The sequence below is a fragment of the Molossus molossus genome, unplaced genomic scaffold, assembly GCF_014108415.1.
Source record: "Molossus molossus isolate mMolMol1 unplaced genomic scaffold, mMolMol1.p scaffold_m16_p_6, whole genome shotgun sequence".
Classification (NCBI taxonomy): Eukaryota; Metazoa; Chordata; class Mammalia; order Chiroptera; family Molossidae; genus Molossus; species Molossus molossus.
The window spans coordinates 7,743,840-7,761,907 of record NW_023425399.1 but is presented as its reverse complement, the minus strand read 5'-3'; the positions used below and the strand labels follow the sequence as shown (position 1 = coordinate 7,761,907).

The following is an 18,068-nucleotide window of genomic DNA, read 5'->3' as shown; positions in this document are numbered from 1 at the left end:
CCACAATCTATTTAATTTTCCTATTTATGAGATTTATTGTTTATCTCCCTGCAGCCAGAACGTCAGTTCCATGGGGGGAGGAACTTCTGTCTGTTTTGTTCACGGCCGAATTCCCAGCACCTGGCACGGTGCCTTAGCCATACAAGGTGCTTGGGAAACGTTCTCACCAGAGAATAAATGAGCAAAGGAATCCCCACGGACCTCAGAACATGCGCCCCACAGAAGTTTGAGCCATGAATCTCTGTTTCACTCTAACTTCCTTTCCCTTTCCCCAGGTCTGATGGAACTTTCTGGAGAAGCAAGCACAGCAGCTCTGATCAAGGCCAATCAGCATCAGCAAGACCTGTTTCCTGTTTCACGGCTTAAGAATGGGGGAGGGGGCAAGCACCACGCACCACATTTTATTAGTCAAATAGAAGCCAACAAGCCCAGCCAATCGCCAGAGGAGGCTGCTCACCGGCAGGACTACAGCTTTGCCTGGTGAGGGGAAAACCCCCTCTGCCTTCTTTCTTCTCTTAAACATAATTTAAAGTGAGTTGCAAATAGTACAAGAGCTGAAATCCAACAGGATGAAAACCACTGTCGCGTAATCCCTTTTACAAATTGAAAGTCTGGAGACTTGATTGGCCTCCTCCGGACTGGGGGAGGGAGGGGAAACCTGAACAGGTGCACGCCTGGCCCCCTAGTCTTCACCTTGCAAAGCTCATTATTCTTGCCCAGGATGAAACAGAGATCGGGTTTCTGCATCTGTAAGGAACTTCTCCTAAAGGACCGACCCATGTTTTCGCCATATGTCTGAACAGCTGTTGAAAAGGATCCGGAGCATTGTTCTCGGAGGTGTGCATTCTGGTTAAACAGCCTCATGTTCTGATCACTTTCTAACTAAAAGGATGGCTTTCTGATCTTTTTTTTTTTTTTTTTTTCCCCCGCTGCAAACGTGTCCCAGGGAGCGATAAGAAGAACATTTTTTTGGAAGTCCCAGCATATGGGTGGATAAGGAATATAATGGTGTGTCCTGTCCCAGGAGTTTAGGACCATGGTTCAGGGGTCTGGAAGTCAGCGGGGTGGGGTGGGGGATTAAAATGACAATGGCTTTATACAGGCCACTCTCAACTGGGGTATTATTAGATCCCAGGAGCTGGAGAACTATGGAAAGGCTTCAAGCCCAACCTTGCGAAGCCGCCTGTGAATGGACGTTTTGTCCACCCTGGGACCACCGCATCCTGTCCCGAAATAGAACGAGGAAATGATGGCAGACTCCGCCAGAGGCGTGTGGCTCTTTCGAGGTGAGTCGAGCGGTTCCCTTTGTGGTCTGATCCCGACAGGTCAGACTCAGGCCAAAGAGTTGCGACTCCCTAGCTCCTCAGAAAGAGCATAAATGTATCCAATTTCGATGGGATTCAGAGCTTTAGAGAAGCAACTGCCCGGGCCTGGCTGCTCACGGAACTCCCCACGTGACCAGGCGGCTCCTAGGGACTGTACGCACGTGGCCTGACCCCCCTTTCCGTCGGAGGGACCTCGGTGCAGCGCAGACCTCATTTACCCCCGGTGGGTGTGAACTGGAGGACGTTTGCCTGGAGCCAAACCTAACCCAAAGATTGATTGCGTAGCCAAAACTTCATAATCAGAAATTTCCCAGACAAATTCAGAATCCTAGTTCCTCTAGAAAAAATAAAAATGGTAAAAGCTGGCAACCTCGGACCCACCCATTCCCATGTGGCACAACCCCGGGGGGCTGAGCGTGGCTGCCTCCCTGAGACCAGGCCTACACTCGGCTGCGCTCTACTCCCCACCACCCCCTATCGCTCCCTGACATTTGGCCGATCCCGTCGGTTCCTTCCCCTGCCTGGCCCCCACGAGCTTGTCAGTTTGGGACCCTATCTCCCCAGCCTCGCCTCTGGCTCTCCACTCCGTCCGTCGCTTCGGCACGGAGGGGAGGGAGGCACACCTCCGTGCAAGCCGGCACGCACCGAGCCCGCTGGTGATGCCACACGTGGTACGGTGCCATCTCACAGGCCAGAGAGTCAGCACGTCGGGACTTCGCTTCTGAGCTCCAGGCTCACGTATCTAACTGCCTGCTTGACATCTTTGCCTGGATGCCTCGCAAACCCTTCCTTCTTCCTACACCCTCAACTGAACTTGATGTCTTCCCCCAAGAAATGACTGCTTCCCCGAATCTCCCCACAGGGCATGCAGCCCACCCTCCACCGGGTGCTCCGTCACCTCTCACATCCTAGGCTGGCACCGTCCTGAAGCCCGGGCCACCGCCACCCCCTCACCCTCACCGCCTCCATCTCTCACCTGCCAATGCCACCGCCACCGAATTCCCTCCCTTCGTCCTTCTGACACACTCTCGAGAGAGAAGGTGGAGTGATCCTAAAAATATCAAATCAGAATCACCTTCCTCCCCTACTCAAAACTCACTCTCTTCCCCTTGCCCTGGAATAAAATCCTAGCTCCCCACCTTGGCTTATGAGTCTTGCATGCCCTGGCCCTGAGAACCCATCACCCTCCAAGATAAACTCAAGGGACACTGGCCCTCCTTCAGCTCTTCAGATACACCAAGTTCTTCCCTGCCTCAGGACCTTTGCACGTGCTCTGTGCATAGAACACTCTCCTACCACCACCAAAAGAGACAGCAAGACAGAGAGAGGAAGGGCATCATTCTTTTCTTTGCTGGCTCCATCACATGCTCCAAGTCCCAGTGGGCAAGTCACCTCCTCAGCAAGACCCTCCCTCTAACACAGGTCTTCCAAGTGCTCTCTTGACATGGTTTTGCTGAAGGAGTTACCCCCAAGTTGTGAATCCAACAGATGAGCTCCTAATCAGCCCTTACGTCTTACCTAAGAATCCAGATGTCATTCTAGAGTGCCCTTGTCCGGCTTCCCTAACCCTCCGACACCTCAGCAATTGTCACATCAAACCGTCCTGGTCTGCTTTGCACCTTCAGTGCCCCTGAGCTCCATCGGGGCAGGGACTGTGTCCATCTCACCCATCATTATACTATCGGCACCTAGCACAGTGCCTGGCACACAGTAGGTCCTCAGCAAAACATTCGCCAAATGAATGAGTCATGAGATCTGAAGAGCATTTAAGGTTTGGAACAAACTTTCTTCCAAGATCAAGTAACATTCAGGACAGGGGAAAAAGAAAAAAAAAAAAAAAAACACAAAAAACAGCTGAACGGGGCATATGCTTAAGATTTTAAAATTTATATTTAAAGGAAGAGAATGAAATGGTCTTCCACTCGTTTTATTTTCACATAAAGGAGCATAAAACCACCAGGCATGCAAAAAAAGATTAAGTTTTACAGTGTGGCAAATAGGAAAGAGAAGGGTGGGGACCGATAATTGAGAGGGAAAGGAGCAGCTACAAAAATAGAAACAGATGGTGAGATAAAGAGAGAGAGAGATCAAGAGAGAAACCAGCAGAAGATTCTAGCAAGGTACAAACGGCTTCGTGGCTCTTCTGGGAACAAAAGGGCACCCTCCAGATTTCGAAAGGGGTTTTCGCACCTACTGAAAGGTTAAGAGCACCTGTCTTCGTAAGGTCCCTCTTTCCTTCATTTTTCGAAGTTTAAAAAAAAAAACAAGACTGCCTACCTACGCTAAAAATCAGGGGTTAGTACATTTCATTTTGAAGAGCATGCACACCATTCAAGTGAAAAAGATACTTCGCTTTGTGTCTTTTGAAGATACCGCTACACACTTTTGAGTCAGACGGTGAGTCTTCAAAGTTACGAGCAAGAGTAAGAACGGACCCCTGGGGGCTGCTGAAGGAGGCGTGGGAACTTCAGGTGCTGGATAGCAGCATCTGGGACCAGCTCAGCGGCCGTTCTTTCCTCGGGAACTTCCAGGGCCCACCCCGATGACAGCGAGCAGAGCCTTGCACCGCACGTGGCCCGACCTCCACGGCCACGCCAACTGGATTAGTGGGTGGCGCCCTCCCCGAGCAGGGCCCATTAGAATTTCCCGGAGAATCAGAATGTGGGCTCCAGCGAGCGGGCGAGGGGCTGGCATCGGGAGAGCAGATGAAATGCACAGGCTGGAGGTGTGGGCAACCTCCCGCCAGCTTCCTCTGCCTGGCCAGTGAGGGGGCAGGGAGAGCGAGTCTGCAGAGACCAGGCAAGTGGTGCACCACGGAGAACCAGACAGCAGGGTCCAAGTCCAACGCCCACCACGCAATAACGATGACTTTGAGTGAGATCCTTGCCATCTCCTTGACCTCACTGTAACCTGCTCCGTGGAGCTCTTTGGAAGATTAAATAAGTTAACACATACAGCTCACTGAGTGTTAACCATCATTACCATCTTGCTAAACTGTAAGCTCATGAGGGTGGGGATTTCTGGCTGATATGTTCATACCCTGTCCTAGAATCTAGAACCACACCTGGGACATAATAGTGCCCAACAAACATCTGTTGAGTAATCAGAGCATGAAGAAGCCCGAAAAGGAGAGAGCCTCTTCTGTCTGCGTATCTCAGCTACTACCCTCCAAAGAAGCAATCAGAGTGGGGTCTTATCACAGCCTAAATCAGATCGTGTTTCTTTCCTGATTTTATCTCAGGTTAAAAGTCCAACTCTTCCCCGTGGCTATGCAGGCCCTGCATGCTCCGCCCCGTTCGGCCTCTCTCCACTTTCTCCCTCTAGCCCCTCGCAGTCATTACATTGACCTTAATGTCCTTTGATGTGGTTCCTTCTGCCTCCGGGCATTTGCACATGCTGTTCCCCTATGAATCCTCAGCTCTAGTCTCTTCCTCAGGGAAATCTTAACAAATGTTCTTCCCATCTACAGTGGCTTTTCCCTTATGCCGCTTGCCACAATTTGTCATTTTACCATTTGTGTGATTAGTCGATGACTCTTTCCCCCTGGAACAAGAGCTCCGTGATGAAAGAGATCCTAACTTCTGTTTTATTCTTCCCTGTGTTTCAGTATCAAGTACAGTATATGACCAAAAGTAGGTGCCACACAAATGCTTGCAGAATGAATCTACTTGTTGACAGAACGGATTGAGCAAAGAAGTAAGACATGGACAGTGACTTCCCAGGTCCGGGTTCTTCCCAAGTTGAATGTACTGGCCCGGTTTTATGCAATGCCCCAGCAGCCTCCTCAAATAATCTCCCTCTTCCTAATCTGTTTGGAATGAGTTTCTCCATTACTACCAAAGGGTTTCACTCCCACACACAGACTAATGCCACCGTCCGAGCCAGGAGGTTCCCGTCCTAAAACAGATAACCCTCTGGAGCAGTGGTTCTCGACCTTCCTAATGCCGCGACCCTTTTATACGGTTCCTCATGTTGTAGGGACTCCCAACCATAAAATTATTTTCGTTGCTACTTCATAACTGTAATTTCACTCCTGTTCTGTCTTAGGCGACCACTGTGAAAGGGTCGTTCGACCCCCAAAGGGGTCGCCACCCACAGGTTGAGAACCACTGTTTTAGAAGAAGATAACTAAATCCAGAGTCTCCATCATGTCTGGTATATATTATCATCACAGTGTCAGAATACAGTCAACAATTACTAGACATGCAAAGAAAGAGGAAAATGTGACTCGTGGTCAAGGAAAGGGAGCAATGAAGAGAAACTCATCCCAAGATGGCTGTGATGTCAGATTTAGAAAAAGCAGCTGCCCACATTTACAAGTTCCTAATATTATCATAAAAGTCCTTAACCAAGTGTACACAGCCAAAGCGCCTGTGAAGATTCTGGAGTTTGGGGTTTGTTGGTTATCTGAATTCTACTCATATCATACAGCTTCTAATTAAATAGTTTCAGGGGATACTCCTCAAGAATGTGTATTTTTAACAACTGCTCTAGAGAGTTCTGGTGTATATGCTGCATTAGATTCTCATCGCAGAATTCTTATCATATAATACTTATACTTTAAGGCAAATACACACCAAAAAAAGTTAAACTAATTCAAATGTATTTGAAGGTCTGATTGAGTTGGTTGGTGGGCACTAGTCAGCAGTTGCTGGTTAACCAGACTATATGATTAAGCATTTTTCAGCTCTATTTTGGAGAAGAAAGAACACTTTGCTACTTATTTTGAGGGGGAAAAAAAAGATCTGAGGTTGAATTAAAAGCCACAGACATAAAAGATAACTATTAAGAAAAAAACAGAAGGAAATGCTCCTGGTATAACGTAAAGTTAAAAAAAAAAAAAAATCAGAGTACAAACTACAATAACATCAAGTATATCAATGTACAGTAATAGACATTGCCATGTTTGTGAATAGAAAAAAGCCTACAGAAAATATATCAAATCTTTAATAACAGCTATTTTAAGAAGTCTGACCATGTGTAGTTTTAATTTGTTCCTACGTTCCTGTATTTTACAGCAGTATATTGATTCTCCTCTACAGACTCTCCTCTAAAATTTAAACATGAAATGATGGCCTCAGAAACCTGTCAATACACAAATGTCTCCAAAACTCCAGCCGTTTCTCAACAGGAAAGAGGAGGGAAGCTGCAGCTCAAGCATCTCATTTCTATCCTCATCCAGCTCCAGACGACGCTCTTCTCCAGCTCCTTGGTAGCTGATTAGCTTCAGACACTAATTCCATCTTAAGTGCCCCATCCCTCAGAGGGGGAAGAGGTGAGTCACACGCCTCAACGTAACAAGAAACAGCCAGGGGCTTAGCAGAACCAAGTCACCTAGTAACAGATGAAGAACACAAATGACAAGAAGTAAAGTCCATACCTGAACCACAGGGTGGCCACCAGTTGGAGCTTTGACGGCCCCTCGGCTGCCTTCTGTCTCATAGTGGGCCCGGTGATGTGGCTTGGGCTGCACCTCAATCCGCAGCTCATAGGAACCAGACTGGTGGGAGAGTGGCCATTCGAGTGGAGGGAGGGACGCAGTCACTGGGATACTGAAGGAAGAAACAGAATCAGCCGTGTGTACAATACGTCAGAATCAGTCGACCTGTACAATAAACATAAATGGCCCCTTTTCTGAAAATCATGTCCAGCGGGAATATGAATAAAATGCTGGCTGTTGGGAGGCACATATTTCTCAGACATGATAGGTCGGGCTCTTCACAAGATGGGGACCTTTTGCTTTGCTTTCTCATCCATCTTGAAGACAGTGTGAATGATATCTCAATTCATGAAGCTAACTTCATTGTAGGTTAGTCCTAGCATGTTTCTAACTGTCAAAACTTTTTCTCTGAGAATTTTGAAGAGTATCACCTCCCATCTCTTAAAAAAAAAAAAAAATGAATCCTTAGCAAGGATGTTTTCGTTTTCCAGAGGAGTGTGGAATAGGAAGACTAACATGAAGGACAGGGACCCCACAAACTTGCCATGTGGCCTTAGGCAAGTAACCTCACCTTCTTATCTGGAGCATCCTATCACCACACAACAAATGGCTTAGACGGCATCTGAGAGTTGTTTCTGTTCTTATTTCTATGGATGATGATCTCAATTAAAAGTATATTTTAGAAAGAGGACGTGTCTAGTCACAGTTATTATTTATCATGTGAAGTACCCAACAAGAGAGAGGTGCCTGCTTTTGGTATGCATGAGCCAAACCACTCAGTCTCCTTCATATTAAATGAGAGTAAAGGTCAAGGGCATGACTAGAGTTACACACCCAAGGCCTGAGTTTCCACAACTGTGAAAGGGAGATACTGAGATTTATATATAAAAGAGCTTAGCACAGTAAGTGCTCCAAGATTATTAGCTATAATTTTCCTATATATATTATATATTTCAAATAAATAGCTATGTCCTATAGATGATCTGAGTTAGTTACAATATTGGCTATACATCTGAGGCTGTAAGATCTTTGAGGCCATGTCACTAGGTTGCATTTTATAATAGACTCTCAATCAATTTCAGTACACACAACAGGCACTTGATAGGTTGTTAGAATTATGTCATCTAACAGTGGACTGAGGTCTTGACCATCTATCTAGACTATCCATTCCTTCAGAGCCTCAGGGAACATAAAGACATTTTCCCAAAGTCACAGAGCAAGACACGGTGAAGGCTCCAACGATGTCTCTGGACTCCCAGTCCAGTGCTCCATCCACATCTCTGTACTGCCTCTTTCCCTTCCTAATTTATTTAAAATAGGTCCAAGAAATTCTCTCATTGATGGAATAACTCTAGAACAATGCCGACATTTGATAGGTTCTCAGTGACTATTCAGTGGGTGGGGGGGTGGATGCATAGATGGATGGATGAGTAAATAAGCAGTTTCATTCCAAAGACCCTCTGTATAATAACAGTAGCTTTGAAGTTGCAAATGCGTGGATTTGTGTCACCATGTCCTTATTTTTCACATTCGGCAGAAATCATCCGTCCGATCAGGCTACTGTTTCCTACTAAGCCCAGAGCTGCTAGAAGCTGACAGTATCCACTTGACTTAGTTAAGCAGTTGCAATGGAGCTAATTCCATCCCTTCTCTATTACAGGGATGTCAAGGGGAGCCTGGAAGGGGACGGCACCCCATAAACTCCAGCAGTGCGACTGTCCTACTTGAACTTACGATCCAATTAAAATTATGTCTTCACTATGCAAGCCAACTCCCATTCCTTCCTTCCCACCACACTGCTCTCTGAAGCTCTCTTACCCTGAAGTCTTCGGGTGCCCCAAATGCCTTTATTTCTACCTCAGTTACCATGCCAACATGCCTTCAGGCTTCTGCCTACAGCCAAGGTGCCACAGGGGCTAAATACTCTTACTCTCATCATCTATGCAAGTTAAAAACATGTTTATATTTGCAAAATAAGGCTCAGAAAAAAAATCACTTCACCCCTGTCTCTCTTGAAGTAGCAAAATAATTTAGTGAGTAGAAGATTCTGTGGAATAGCCCTAAGTGTCAACATCTAATTTTGTTTGTTCTGGAATGAGACTTTGACAACTGAAATACAACACTAAGAATCAGACCCCTGAGGTCAGTCTGCAATCTTGCATTGGAACTCCAGCCCTCTGCTGCGTTGGCCACACATCTGGAGAGAGAGACTATTGTGAGGCTTCCTGAATGCCCCATGCTCTCAATCTGGTAGAAAATTCCTGCAGGTGCCTCATTGGCTGGCCCAGACTGCCGCTGGGTGGGGAGCAAAGGATTCCCACACATCAGAACCTCTCGGATCAAGCCACCGAATGGAGAGGGACGGAGCCCATAAACATAAACAATAATCTCAGATAAATGCATTACAACCGTATTTCACACTCATGTTCCTCCCCAGTCCCAATTACTACATAAGCCATGCTTTGAGGATTGACCTGTAGCAGAAAGAACAAGGAGTCAGAAACCCTGGTCCCTACCTTCCCACTTGGTCATTAACTAGCCGTGTGATCACGGGCACCCCACGTCACCTCTCCGAGCCCCGGTTTCTCGACCTGGGCCAGGGGTGGTCTTGATCGGCATTTCCTAAGACGGCTCTTGGCCTTAGAAATCTCTGCCCGTCCTGTCCCCAGCTGGGAGCAGCCTCTGTACCGTGGCAGTGATTTACCTCTGCTACCCCCAGAAGCTCCCTTCCTTGAGGGACACGGGTTGGCGACTACGGCTGTAGTGTTTTCCGAAGCTGCTTTGGAGGAAATGTCGGGCTGGAAGCTTTGTCTGGTCCACTTGGCCTGGTGTGGGGTTACGCCAGGCCCAGCGGACGGGACCCTTGGCTACTCTCAACCCCACATCAATCAAAACTCTCTCTACCATTATCTATTTTGGTATTCAACCTTTTATTTGAGAGAGAGGTGGGGGGGGAAAGAGAGGGGGGTTTCCATGAGCTAAAATCAAACGACACTTTGAAAACCACTGCGGTAAGGACAATAGCATAAGGCTTCAGATGCTTCATCTAATAAACAGGTAGAATAATATCTGCTCCTAACCACTGTGTGTCTCATTTTTCTTCTCATCAAAATAACAATAATGCCAAACCAGGTTCATGGGAGAATTAAATGAAATAATACATAGACAGTACTTAGGATTGTGCCTGGCACAAGAATCCGTAAACACTGGTGATTATTTCTGTCATTATCAGGACCCCGAGGCTCCCGGGACCTGTCTCCTAACACAAGGCTTGTCAATGAGGAAGCGACCAAAGCGCTGTCGTCTATAAGAAAAAGATTCCCCTATGACACCACTTTTGAGCTCTTACTTTGTTCGGGTTCCATGCCAAGAGTCTGATGTATATCATCTCACCTAATCCTTGAAACAAACACAAGATAGGGGCTATTATTATCCTCATCTCACAGGAGGAACCAAGGTTCAGGAAGGTGCTCAGTGAGAAAGGAGGTCCTGATTGACTAGTGATGTCTGCCCCGGGCATGGCCTCAAACAAGTGCTCAGTAAAATGAGAGTCCTGATTGACTAGCGATGTCTGCCCCGGACATGGCCTCAAACAAGTGCTCAGTAAAATGAGAGTCCTGATTGACTAGCGATGTCTGCCCCGGGCATGGCCTCAAACAAGTGCTCAGTAAAATGAGAGTCCTGATTGACTAGCGATGTCTGCCCCGGACATGGCCTCAAACAAGTGCTCAGTAAAATGAGAGTCCTGATTGACTAGCGATGTCTGCCCCGGGCATGGCCTCAAACAAGTGCTCAGTAAAATGAGAGTCCTGATTGACTAGCGATGTCTGCCCTGGGCCTGGCCTCAAACAAGTGCTCAGTAAAATGAGCATCCTGATTGATTAGCGATGTCTGCCCTGGGCCTGGCATGAAAAGATGCATAATGAGAAAGATGATCCCGCATGATGAGTGATGTCTCACGGGCCCGAGGAGGATGGCCCATGATGACGTGGCTGGTAAATGGCAGAGCCAGGGCTGAAATGCAGTCCTGAGAGAGCCCAAAGCCTATAGGCTGCTATCTACAACTCTTCAGCTTGCCAGGATTTTTAAGCTCCTTGAGGATTATGGCTCACACATTTTTTGGGGCTGCCCTATCATTGACTGCAGACCTGTGACACATAGCAGATGTCAAAAAACATCCATTCCTCTTATAAGAAGACAGCAAAGTGCATGCATGAAGACTCGCTTTGAGCTTAGAGAATGCCAGCCCCTTGACGGCAAACAGGTCTGCCCCTTCTGTTCACCACCGTCTCTCCAACACCTGTACAGTGCCTGGCACATAGCAGGTGTTTCATAAATACTTGTTGAGTGAAGCAATGATGATCCAAGTGCCACATGAGCGAACGCAGGCAGCCTATGATGACACCCTGATCGCCACCACCCAGTGAGTCATGTACACCTCTACCCATTTTACAGAGGGGGACACTGCCGTTCAGAATTTAACTCCCTTCTCAGGGCCTCCCGGCCAGCACAGGGAGAGCTGGGATTTAAATGCAGTCTAGCCAACTCTGAGCCCCACACTCATAGCCAGCAAACCGTCTCTTAACACTAAATCATGGGACCATTGGTTGTCACAGCCCGGCTCACCTGCAGATGGGAATAGCAGGCACCAGCGGCTTGGGCCAAGTCGGGGGCATCAGCAAGATGGACTCGGGGGCCGAGTTCCTCCGCTCCTCCTGTTCGCAGGGCCCCAGGAACTCCATGGCGGGGTAGATGTGGCGGGGCAGGCTGGTCTTGGGCTGGGCGGCAGACACCGGCGACGGGTCAGGGCTGGTCTTCCACATCTTGGGGGGGATCCCACAAGGTGAGTCCGGGGTGAGGCTGTTCAGGGCATCCATGAGGACAGCAGAGCCAGCCGTTGGGGGGTACCCAGCGGGGGCGCCGTCGTCCTGGGGCTGCGGCGAGGGGCTGCGGGAGTGCTGGGGTGAGGCTCCGGGCAACGGGGCAACCAAGGCCCCAGCACACGAATGCCTCCGCTTGGCACCAGGCGACGAGGAGCGGGAGGCCGGACGGGGCACGGGCGAGTGGCGGCCCAGGCAGCTGTCCTCAGCGAGGCTGGTTCGAGGTGACATTATTGGCGAGGTTCTGGGGGAATAATGAGCAGGGATGTTTTGAAACTGGGGACACAGGTCGTCGGGCCCGCCGTTATTGGGCGAGACGCAGGGCGAGGTGTAGGGGGAGAAGGTGTCGGAAATGAAGCTGGCAGAGGAGCCGCTGCTAGCGGGGCTCAAGCAAAGCGGCTCGCGGTAGCCCTCGAAGCCGGGCACGGGCAGGGTGAACCTCGGGCTGGCGGCCACCCCCGCCAGGGGCGCCTGCTCCCCCAGGAGGCCAGTGTCTCTCATGCGGAGGGCCCCCCCTGCCTGCATCAGTTCGTGGGATGGAGTGATCTCGATCCGAGGGCTCAGGCCGGAGGCCCCCGCTGGCTTGGCCGGGCTCAGAAAGTCCTGCGGCCCTACCCTATCCGGCTCTCCGAACCGGCCGGGGGGCTCGCCAGAGAGACTGGCCAGGGGGCTGTATGGCTTGAGGCCATAGTCCAGGACATCATCAGAGTATGCAAGTCCAGGATGAGAGCTGGAGACCTTATGTGCATTCGGCTCTTCTGGAAAGAGAAGGGGGGAGGGAGGGGTCTTTTTAAGCCTCTAAAACAGAACTCCGAACGCAGAGCAATCACAGTTTGGGTTCGTCTCCTGCTGTTTGCTTACTTTTTAAATCCCCACCACACCAAACCCCAGGCTGCAACCTCTTTCCCTCGCCAGAAGGAAAGGGAGGCCTCTTCACCCCCGATTCCTCGGCCAGCGAGCTCAAAGCAGAAGGTTTGAGGGCAGCCGCACCAGGCACAGCTCGGCCAAGCCCGGGGCATCAGCCGGAGGCCTGGGTGACCAGCTGCATTGACGACTCCCCAACCTTTGTCTCCACGGGGCCCTTTCTTTCACAACCTCGTTCACCCCATGGCGTTCACTCCCCACTGGAACAAAGGCTTCACAAAACAATACTTACCCCGCCACATGTGATACACTCATCTCCCCTCCTGTCTGGGGTTCCTTTGTTTATGTGCTGGCCACAGCCCATGCAACAGGTTCCCTGTCCCACCGTGGGCCGCGGCCCACCGATTGGGAAACTCGGATCTAGGCCCCCTCACCGCTCGACAAGTCCGACACAGATCAGGATGCAGAGGGAGGCTGCAGGGCCAGGAGGCCATGGAGCTCTGGGGTCAAACCCCCACTGTCCATGCCCGCGTGTAAGACACAGCTTAGTTCAGAACCAGGACTCCTGACTCCTGCCTCACCTCGTGCCATTTTACAGATGAGGGAACTGAGGCCCTGGGAGGGGAAGAGATTCACCCTAAGCCACCGAATTAGCAGGACTAGGAATCCCACAGCCAAACCACTTGGCCCCCAAAAGGCGAGCCCCTGGCGCCAGAGTCTCCCAAACTGTGAGAACAGTAGATGGAGAAGGCCCTAATCTTTTCTTTCCTGGTGGCCATCTAGCCCGTGGCTGGACAGTAGAACCCGTGAGGGAACTAGATGTCCATTCCCGCCACCCCTCGCCCATCCCCCCAGTCCCCCAGCTCAACAGAGGCCCCTCCAGTCAGCTGTGACTCCTCTCTGTCACGCCCTTGCACCCGAGCCCTCAGTAAACCCCGACCGCTCTGCTGTTCATTACACACCAAATCCACATGTCGCCCCCTCTCCACTACTACCGCGCGGGCCCCGGCCACCGTCCTCTGCCACCCGGACCGCCGTGGTTGCCTCTTCCCCGGCCGCCCCGTTTCCACCCTCGCCCTGCATGTCTGCTCTCCACACGGCAGTCTTTTGAAGCGCCCATTTGTGAACCCCACTTTGAAGGCTGTCCCTGACCCTTGTCCCCGGGCCCCGGCTGTCTCACCGCTCCGGCTTCTCCCCGGCTGACACCTGGCTCTTGTCTTCAAGGAGTTCTTGAGTGTGTCTCCCTCTGCCTGGGAACGTTCCCCCCGAGGGCTTCACGTGGCTGCTCCCTTAATTCCTTTACCTGCCTGCTCAGTCGACACCTCTGTAGACTGGCCTCTCGAAAAGACAGTCTCCATCCTCAGCCTAAGGCCTTTCTCCATCCCCTTTCCTTGGCATCTTTTCTCCATTGACAGCAGTTACCAGCTCACATCCTATCCAATATTCATCTATTTAGGGAATTCCATCCCAGGAGATCAAGGGCAGGCAAACTACAGCCCCTGGGCCAACTCCGGCCCACGGATTGTGCTTATAAATAAAGTTTTGTTGGAACACAGTCACTCCTATTTGTTTGCGTATGGTCTCTGGCTTGCTTTTGCACAACGGCAGAGTTGGTGGCTGCTTTACGGTCCACGAAGCCTAAAATATCTACTGTCTGGCCCTCCGTAGAAGTCTGTGACTCTGCGCTAGAGTCTACACTCCACTGGGGTTGGAAGCGTGTCTCTCGCTGTTCAGCATTTTTTGCCAAGTACTTAGCACAGGCGCTTGTAGGCCATGCATACCATTTGTGGGGTGACTGAGCAAATAAGGAAAAGAATCATGTCCAAGGGCCTGCCAGACAGAAACGGAACCCCTCCCTAAAGCTATGTGACTGGCCTGTCCTGTGAAGCAGGGGGGCTGCACAGGTGATGCTCAAACTCTTCAGTGCCCTTTCTGGGCCACCCTAGAGTACGTGCTGTCTGGTTCAGCCACGCTGATCTTATAGTGTCCAAATGTTGCCCCCACCCCAGCTGAGAGCCCAGAAATGGCTTCCTACAACTTTTAGGGGGAAGTTAAATAGCTTCAAGGAGGCCAGCCTGGCCGGGCCCTGCCTGTCCCTCTAGCCTCACCTCTCTCACTGTATTCCAGCCAAACTAGCTGGCTTTCTGTTCATAGAAAGCAATGAGCTCCTTTCTGCCTCAGGACCTTTGCACTTGCTGTTCCCTCTACCTCAGCTGCTCCTCCTCACCCAAACCCAGGCCCTTTCTCTACATAACTAAAGCCACTTATTCCCTCCATCCTGCACTTGGAAAGGCTTTCTGACCTCTTTGACCAGATCAGACCCCACTCATACTTCCCTGTTCTGTTACACGCACTTCTCACAATTTCAGTTAAGTAATTCTGGAGTTATTTGTTTATTGTTGGCCTCTCCCCCAATCTCCAGCCCCACCCCCACCAATCAGCCAATTTCACGAGGACTCTCTCCCTCTTCACTGTATTCCTAACACGTAGACAGGACCTGCCACAAAAAAAGCCCTCAAAAAACTATTTGTTCATTGGGTGAATGAGTAAATACAAAGGGGGTTCAGAAAAGTCTATGTGAATATTTAAACTACTACTTAAAGATGCTACTATCCATGCCGACAGGTAGAAAAACATAACCTCGAAGAAGGAAATTCGGTAATATCTATGAAAATCCCGAACACACATCCCTGGAAGCAAACAGTGTCACTTTTAGAAATTCATTCTACAGAGAGTGTCTCCTATGTGCAAAATGAAGTGTGGATAGGTAAGTTAGAGCTGCCCTGTCCGTAATCCCAAAGGACTAGAAGCAACCCAATCCCTATCACCTGGGATGGGTTCAGTTCGGGTTCGTTCACACAGTGGGATACGGTACAGCTAGAGAAAGGGATGAAGCCATGCCCAGGTGGCTCAGTTGGTTGGAGCATCGTCCTGTACACGAAAAGGTTACGGGTTCCATTCCCAGTCAGCGTGCACACAGGAGGCAACCGATCGATGTTTCTTTCTCTTTCTCTCTCTCTCTCCACCCCCCATCCTCTCCCTAAACATGTCCTTGGGTGAGGATTAAAAAATAAATAAAATAAAATAAAAAGGGATGAAGAAGTTTTCTCTCCATGAAAATGGAGCGACCACAAGATACAGAGTTAAAAGAGAAAAGCAAAATGCATCCAGTCTGCACACTTGCATGCACACACGTGCACATACGCACACACGCGTGCACACGTGCACACACGCAAACACACTGCTGCTAGAAGTACAGGAAACGCCAACTTCCTCCAGGGAGGGGAACTAAGTAATTAGGCAGCCGCGGTCTGGCAGAAAGGTGACTGATTCCTGTTTTACCTTGAGAAAAGAAACAGTTCCCCAAAGAAACATGTTTCTATTTTATTTTTAAGGTGGTGGTGACATAACATGATGCACAGTCATGACACCCTGGTTCAGGAAGCAGGAAATTGAGAGCTAGTCCTACTCTGCCACTAACCAGCTGTGTGACCTTGGAGAAGTCCCCCACCCAACCCACTGCACGTCTCAACCTTCTCACTTATGACAGGATGGCGCTGACCGGGACCAGTCCCCCGGCTGCGTCTGCCTGTGAAACCCTCCAACGTTTCTAGCTAGAATCTGTAGGGTCTGGGGTTCTTATGAAGCTGCAGGTCAACATAAACCTGAACTTGTATGTTTGTGTGCACACACGCGCGCCTTCCTGGCAGGTAACAGAGCGCAGACTTTTCATCTACAGAGAGATTAAAGTCAAATCCGTAACAACGTCCTGATAATCCACCAGCCTGCGAACCAGCAAAACAAAACACAAAAGGTCTCTTAGCAGAAATTCCGGCCTTATCAGAAAAACTGACCTACATCTTATCAGAAACCCCGGGCAGGGCAGGGCTGCGTGAGGTCCCAGCCGGCCACGGGGCACACCGCTGGCTCCCCGGCCGCCCTGCACAGGCAGCGGCTGCTTTGCATCCGCTTCGGTTCATCCGGGCAGCACTTTCTCTTTCTCTTCTTTTCCTTCCCCAAGATTTGGGAAGTTGAACAGCAAGCAGGGAAATGGAGGTAATTTACAGTCACGTCACCCGCAGTCCTCGAGATCTCTGACCTGTCTCACAGACACATGGCTCATCCCTGAAACATGTACGTGGCCAGGATGCCAGCCCCGCAGACAGCTCTGCCCAGTGCCCACGCTGCCCACACCGCACTGGGCGAAGTTAGTCTCATCTCAGCCACCAAACTTCCTCAGAAACGTGCCCCAAACCGTGCTTTTCTGACCACTCGATCTCTGATATAGCCATAAGGTACCCCCGGTCAATAGTATTTACCTGATATTTCTATTTCAATCCATTTGCATACTACTTTATTTTTATTTAAAGGGGAAACTTGACACCACTACCACAAATGGAAAATCAGTGTCACCTCCATAAATAGAAGGGAGGGTAAAAGTACAATAAAAATAAAAGTTACACCCTGGCCGGTTTGGCTCAGCGGTTAGAGCGTTGGCCTGCGGTCCAGAGAGACCCGGGTTCGGGTCCCACTAAGGGCGCGTACCTCGGTTGCAGTTTTTCCCCGGCCCTGGTTGGGTCGTGCGGGTGGCAGCCACTCGATGTGTCCCTTTCACGTCAATGTTTCCCTCTCTCTCTCTCTTCCTCTCTCTCCTCCCACTCTATCTGAACAAAAAAAGGAACAATGTCCTCGAGTGAAAATTAAAAAAAAATAAATTAAATAAATAAATATAAATAAATAAATAAATAAATAAATAAATAAATAAATAAAAGTTACCAAATTCAAGCGCAACAGCGTGGCCCACCAGGGCTCCAGTAAGAGGCCCTTCTTTCCCCCACGGTGGCCCTTTCATTTCACTGAGGTATGGCTTCTACCGACAGATCTGGAGTGCAGTCTGATGAGTTTTGCCAAATGTTATGCACCCTGTAACCACCCCCACAATCAAGATGCAGGACATTTCTGAGACCCCAGACAGCTGGGGGTGGGAGGAGGGAATGGCAAGTGTCCGAGAGAAAGGCGTTAAAGACACAGTAGTGCCCTGACCGGTTTGGCTCAGAGGTTGGAGCATCAGCCCTTGGACTGAAGGGTTCCGGGTTCAATTCCTGGTCAAGGGCACGTACCTGGGTTGCAGGTTCAATCCCTGGCCCCTCGGGGTCGTGCGGGAGGCAGCCAGTTGATGTGTCTCTCTCTCCCCTCCCTCCCTTCTATTCTGTCTAAAAATCAATGGGAAAATATCCTCAGGTGAGGATTAACAAAAACAAAGACACAATAGCATGTAACTAAGACTCCACTCCTTCTGACTAGTTCAAGGAGAAGGAGAAACCATCTGACCTGCCATGGGAGGTCCCTGCCCCCCACTGGAGGCATCCGTACTCAAAGAGGAAGAAAGTGGAAACTGATGGGGGATTAAAGGTTGCTGCTCGAGGTCCTCTGTGCCTCCACACCTTTGCACATGCTGTTCCCCTTGCCCAGAACTCCCTTCCATACCCCTCCTCACTTAGCCTCGCAAATCACTATTTGTCCATCAAGATTCCACCTACGCCACCTCCTCCTGAAGGC

The 18,068-nt window shown here is 49.8% G+C and overlaps 1 protein-coding gene across 5 annotated transcripts in view; it reads right to left on the bottom strand.

The window, feature by feature from the left end:
- The window catches only part of NFATC2 (nuclear factor of activated T cells 2), a 142,809-nt gene that overhangs the window by 98,656 nt on the left and 26,085 nt on the right, over positions 1-18,068 (bottom strand). For 3 of the 5 annotated variants that reach the window (XM_036244330.1, XM_036244329.1, XM_036244328.1), the window contains exons 2-3: positions 11,392-12,403; positions 6,706-6,877 (exon numbers count right to left, since the gene is read on the bottom strand). In XM_036244330.1, the coding sequence (XP_036100223.1) occupies positions 6,706-6,877; positions 11,392-12,403 (1,184 nt within the window). The remainder of the gene's footprint in view (positions 1-6,705; positions 6,878-11,391; positions 12,404-18,068) is intronic. The other 2 variants (XM_036244331.1, XM_036244333.1) reach the window with 1 other exon arrangement.